General features: G+C 38.0%; 2 protein-coding genes across 2 annotated transcripts in view; both read left to right on the top strand.

Moving 5' to 3' along the window:
- Positions 1-2,753, top strand: part of LOC306762588 (receptor-type tyrosine-protein phosphatase epsilon-like) — a gene marked incomplete at its 5' end in the record, with an annotated part of 9,966 nt that extends 7,213 nt beyond the window's left edge. The window contains 7 exons of the mRNA XM_079249126.1: positions 1-43; positions 404-480; positions 619-753; positions 954-1,079; positions 1,264-1,415; positions 2,371-2,506; positions 2,633-2,753. The exon at positions 1-43 is cut by the window's left edge and continues 51 nt beyond it. Of these exons, the coding sequence (XP_079105252.1) occupies positions 1-43; positions 404-480; positions 619-753; positions 954-1,079; positions 1,264-1,415; positions 2,371-2,506; positions 2,633-2,707 (744 nt within the window). The 3' untranslated portion in view covers positions 2,708-2,753. The remainder of the gene's footprint in view (positions 44-403; positions 481-618; positions 754-953; positions 1,080-1,263; positions 1,416-2,370; positions 2,507-2,632) is intronic.
- Positions 2,754-4,829: 2,076 nt separating this feature from the next.
- On the top strand, positions 4,830-5,649 carry gnrh3 (gonadotropin-releasing hormone 3; the record flags this gene model as incomplete). The annotated part of the gene is made up of 3 exons (XM_079248361.1): positions 4,830-4,967; positions 5,186-5,263; positions 5,596-5,649. The coding sequence occupies 3 exons, from the start codon at positions 4,830-4,832 to the stop codon at positions 5,647-5,649; spliced, it is 270 nt and encodes an 89-aa protein (XP_079104487.1).
- Positions 5,650-5,989: the final 340 nt, after the last annotated feature.

Raw genomic sequence — 5,989 nt, 5'->3', positions numbered from 1 at the left:
CCTGCCAACATGAAGAAGAACCGCGTGCTTCAGATCATTCCATGTAAGGACCACTGCGAATCTCCGCACAGTTCCATAATACATCACATCCAAGTAACATCAAAGTATTACGCTGCTGGTGATTTTATAGATGCCGTACACAGTTATCTGTCTAATCAGTGCATGTCTGTGACATAAAAGTAGGATTTGCATCTTCATTTTATGTTGTGAGAAGAACGAAGGAGAGAAGCTAAAATTTGATATTTATTTTGATATTTGGATTCAGTAACTAAATATAAGAAGCACATTCCCATTTTTTTTTTTTTGTTGTTGTTTTTGTTTCAATCGGTTGGTTTAGACTTTTATTTAATTGGGAATCACTTGTGAAAAGTTTTCTTTTATTTACTGTTTTTCTCTTTTTCAGATGATTTCAACCGAGTAATCCTCTCAGTGAAAAGAGGACAGGAGTTCACCGACTACATCAATGCCTCCTTTATTGATGTAAGCACTCCCTCACGACCTGCTGTATAGATTTCCCATAGACGTATAAATAAAGCTCATTGTTTCCTTTACAAACAATGCAAAATATTATGTTTGCTGCACTCTCAAGTGTTGTTTACCGGATGATCTGCCCTCCAGGGCTACAGGCAGAAGGACTATTTTATCGCAACCCAGGGCCCCCTGTCTCACACAGTGGAGGACTTCTGGAGGATGGTGTGGGAGTGGAGGTGTCATTCAATCGTTATGCTCACCGAACTCAAAGAGAGAGAGCAGGTACAGTGTGCTGGTCTAGCAAGAATACGGGCTGAGCAGAGTTGGACATTAAAATAATCTTTTTCATACTCCTGGAACAGTTTATTGTTTTCTTAACAGTTTGTACATGCATTTATGGGGCACACTTAGAATATATTAACAAGGCGAGTGTATAAGCTAAAGGTGGCCTAATTGTATTTCGATCTGACCTTTGCAAACAGGAAAAGTGTTTCCAGTATTGGCCATCAGAGGGCAGTGTAACATTTGGAGATTACACCGTGGAGCTGACTGGAGACACACAGTGTGAAACGTTCACTCGCAGAGACATGGTTCTTACCTACAAACCGGTGTGTGATATTATATTTCAATAAGAATTAATTAGTTATCCAATAAAAAACAGTTTGACACGTTATTTGTCCTGATTTCTTTGAGATGACTTTATTCAAATGAAGCATTTTAAAGTTAATACATGTTCACATCTACTGCTTTCAGGTGGATGAAAATAACATTGCAATTTGCGCATCTCACCAGGAAAAGCGGTCGCAACACGTCCGCCACTTTCACTTTCATGGATGGCCTGAGATCGGAATACCGGTCGTAGGAAAGGGGATGATTGACATTATTGCAGCTGTGCAGAGGCAGCAGCAGCAGTCTGGAAACCGTCCCATAATTGTACACTGCAGGTGAGGAACTTTAGTTTGGCATGATGCGCATCGTGGAATGAAATTTGCATGCACACTGTAAAGCCTCACGACTCAGTCGTGCCTTTTAATATTATTTTAATTCCCTGGGCTTTTATTACCTGATTAGCTGAATCTTTAAGGAATTGCAATTTTATGAATACTTCTTTTTTAGTTCCTACAGATGTCTTTTACAATAAATTGTGCATATTTTTTTTTTCTCAGTAGGCCTGGTGTACTACGCCTAAACCACTTATGTGATCCCTTATAAAGACTTCGCTGTTAAAGCTTTGATCAGAACCTAGCTTCAGGTGAAGTGATTCTAAAGCAGCATGCCCCGATGGGATTGATCCAATCCACTGATTCACAGTCAATTAAAACCTCTCAAAGTGAAATCTCCTCTGACTCCCACTATGATTAATCTGATAAGATGAGCTAACGACAGGAAATGGTGTCATCACTCTCTTCTATTCCTTCATCACCACTTGTCTAAGAGGGGCTTTTTAAAGCTTTTTCTCCATCTCAGGGGAATGGGGCTAACCCGTTGCAATCCCTAACGTCTCTCTACACTTTTCTCTTCCGAATTGCACGTTGCTCTCGCTCTCACTCCCTGTCTCTCTCTCTATCTCTCCATCCTACCATCATTGTAAACATTGACTCAGTCAAACACTGAGCTTCCAAACTGATTAGTGTTAGTGTTTGGATTAGCCTCTCTTTAAGTGAGGATAATTACTAGCACCATTACACAAAGGTCACCTTTTTTCTCTTGCAAACTTTTCAAGTCGAATGGCAAACAGATGTGCAGGGAGTGCAGGAGCAGCATTGCAGTTTTATTATGAAGAAATGAAATTATAAGTAGAAATGCGTTAATCTGTCCTGTTGCAGTTTTAAACACCTTCAAGTTTGTGCATTCACCGTTCAGTGTTTTCGCTGATGACTCCATTCTTATTGTTCTCAGTGCTGGTGCTGGGCGGACCGGCACCTTCATTGCCCTCAGCAACATTCTAGAGAGAGTGAAAGCTGAAGGCCTCCTGGACGTTTTTCAGACAGTCAAGAGTTTACGTATGCAGAGACCACACATGGTTCAGACCGTGGTGAGTGCAAAGCAAGACCATTTCAAACCCGTGGTGCAGAATCTGTCATATTCACACTTGTTTTGCCTGGAACTGTTTCTGCTCATGTATGCACTGTGAACCCTCTCCTGTTGTCTTTCCTTTCAGGAGCAATACGACTTCTGCTACAGAGTGGTCCAGGATTTTATTGACATTTTCTCAGACTACGCCAATTTTAAATGATACCTGTAAGATAGTTATCTGGAACCATTGGATATATTAACATATGCAATTTTTGGGCTGAATGTTGTTTTTTCTATGGCTTTTTACAATTTGCACTTAATTACATAATTAAGAAGATGCTGTACATAGTATAATATTAATGAACTCATCTGTAACCCAGGAGAGGTTTTTCCAGAATGTTTGAGCATTAAGTACCCCTATTTTGAAGTAATATATATTTGCTTTCTTTTCACTCCAATTGCCTTTTGGTTCACATTAGTCTCGCATTTCATAATTTCATATTGCCCAGGCAACCTCTTAGATTGCTGTGGAGAGAATTAATTATGTGTTCGATAAATAGTATAAAATGTTGAATACTTGTAAGTTTAATTTCTTCTTGTGTGATGTGTTCAAATATAAGAATCTACTTTTAACTCAGCAGAAACATAAAATTTCATACACATTTTATTCTGTAAGATGCTGTAAATTACCTCACTTCTGTCTGGGAATAACTGAACAGCTGCTGCCTGTTGCAATTTTATTCAACCTCACTAACTTTCTCTTGTGCCTGTGGCAATATTACTTAGTGGATTGGTGCCTGACTTGGCAAAATGCAATTAGCCCACATTGGAACAGGCATGAAATAATGGCGTATTTCATGAATTCAAATGTATCACGGCAGCCAAGCATCACATTCTGCTTAAAAGAACTTTTTTTTTTTTTTTTACAGTTTAACAAGCCAACTTTACACTTGCATGTTTGCATAAATCAGTGCCATGTTGATTAGACAGAGTTCTAATCTAAAAAAAAAAAACTTGTCACAAAGTGACAAAATTTTAATAATAAGCCAGATGTTTACTTTATGTTTGATCTAGGTAAGACAAATGCATTTTTAAAAGTGAATTGTTTTTGAATAGCGGATTCATATGGGAATCAATTACTGAGAGAATACAACACTGGTACTAAATGTTTCCTGATTGTGGTTACTGCAGTAGAGTTTGCTGGAAATCAAGAAAACAAACTAACCAAAAAGGAAAAAAAAAAAAAAACAACTTGTGGAAATGTATGTTTAGGTGACGTAGTTGAGTGCTGCTGGTGAAGCATCTCCATTTACAGACACAGAAATGGAAAACATCTGGGGATGTTGAAAAGAACTGATCTCCAAAACCAGTGCTTGGCCAAGTTATAAAATATGTACACACATATTGGTACACTATAATAGCTACAGTCGTCATTCATATTTAAACCCCACTGTTACAGCAAAATCAAACAAACAAACATAAGAAAAAAAAAAAAACATATTTTGCCAGACTTCTGCTTATCTGTTTGGAACACGAAGCATAGAAGGATTAAGTTTAGGTAAAGAACTTTCTACTGTGTTTCTACCTCTATCGCATTCATTCCATTGCTTTATAGTGGACGCACTGATCATTTTCTTTATTGAGTGTACATAAATATCCGTTGTGGTCATTCATCATTACTAACTGGATTATTGTCTTTAATGTATTCTTATGCTGAAGGAATAACAAATAAGGGTAATGACAGATGCACACGCGTCTTGTTTCGGTGATGTTTCTGCCTCTTGTATCTGTGCAGATTTAAACAACTATTTGTTTGCTAAAAGCAGAATCCAATAAATTATAGATGGAGATAAATGTCTGATTTCAAGTGTTGTCTTTTTTGAGTACCTCTACAGCGATGCATTCAGTACATTACAGTGACGTCTTATGATATATTTTTAATGCTGGTTGAACCCTCACGGTGATGTCAGCATATCCAAGCACTTAGGCAGCTCCATTAGTCGTATTTTGTGTCCCATTAGTCTGTAAATGTGTCACACCTGCAAAGAGGGGATTATAATCCTGACTTCAGCTTTGTACGGCACCTATAAAATCCCTCTTTGGCTAATGCACCACATGCTAACAAGACAAATACAGAGGTGGGTTCGTCTTCGTTCAAGTTTGTTCAACGCTGATTAAGTTAGAAGTACTCTTTCTTACTGAATTAATTACTGTCTGAAATATTTATTAGCATTGTGCAGTGTTTTACTGTGTAACCTCTGATCTGTTGGCCATGGAGTTGTGAGTGAGGAAGCTGTGACATTATTGTTTTTGTTACATATTGAGCTCCCCCTGCAGTTGTAATGGAGGCGAACAGCCGAGTTATGGTGCAGGTGTTGTTGTTGGCGTTGGTGGTTCAGGTCACCCTGTGCCAGCACTGGTCTTATGGATGGTTACCAGGTGGAAAGAGAAGTGTGGGAGAGCTCGAGGCAACCATCAGGGTGAGTGATAATTTAGTTGGAGGTACAGTTTCAGGAAATGTGGTAACTTTATTCAATTAAAGGCAAATTTAACAGTAATACCTTCATAGAACTGGTCTGTGAAGCCTGCCTTTTTTTTTTTCTATTTCCCTTTTTTATTATGTTGTAATGGTACCATTGAGGTAAAATTTTATTTTAAGTCTGGTTTCATTTTTTAATGTCTCTTTTGTTGTACACAGATGATGGGCACAGGAGGAGTGGTGTCTCTTCCTGAACAGGCGAGTGCCCAAACCCAAGAGAGACTTAGGCCATACAGTGTAGTAAGTGCTTATTATACATAATTTATCACAAATGTCTACTTCAATTGTACAATATTAATGTACACCACTGCAGCCACTACGTTCCAGAGAGGCAATGACAATATACAAACTGCTCAATTACTGTTTTTATTTTTCTACTTTTGCATGATTGAGTACATGCATGATTAATTTGATCCGTGAGTGGCAGCTGGAATGCAGATTTTTAACAGAGCTGTTGGGTATCATATGTACTGCATATGAATTAGACGTCCAATATATATATTTTTTTAGTTTAAATACCCAGGGAGGGACTCAAATTATAAACTAATATCTGGTTTCAATTTCTTCAGATCAACGATGATTCCAGTCATTTTGACCGAAAAAAAAGGTTCTCGAGTAAATGAGGAGCGACAAGACAGGCGAGAAAGATTAACTGTGTTGTTCAGGATCACCCAAGCTGACTTGACAAATCACCATTTATTAGACTAATACCAATTACAATTACTCCAATGTTTGAAAAAAAAAAACAATTCAAAAATTATAATAAAATTTAAATTCCTGGCCTGTTTCTGATGTTTTATTTGATGTGGTGTGTTTGCACTTTGCATATCTGTGATCATTGCAACTGAAACATCGCTAGAAATGTTCTTTTAAAGCCCTTTCAATAGATTCGACTGCCTTTGTAACGCCGGCACGACCGACAAGCATGACAAACTTGTGACACAACAATCTTAGCATGACAAC

This window comes from Telmatherina bonti (genome assembly GCF_933228915.1).
Source record: "Telmatherina bonti genome assembly, chromosome: 11".
Classification (NCBI taxonomy): domain Eukaryota; kingdom Metazoa; phylum Chordata; class Actinopteri; order Atheriniformes; family Telmatherinidae; genus Telmatherina; species Telmatherina bonti.
Note: the sequence above shows the minus strand (reverse complement) of the source record. Positions and strands in the feature narration are given on the sequence as shown.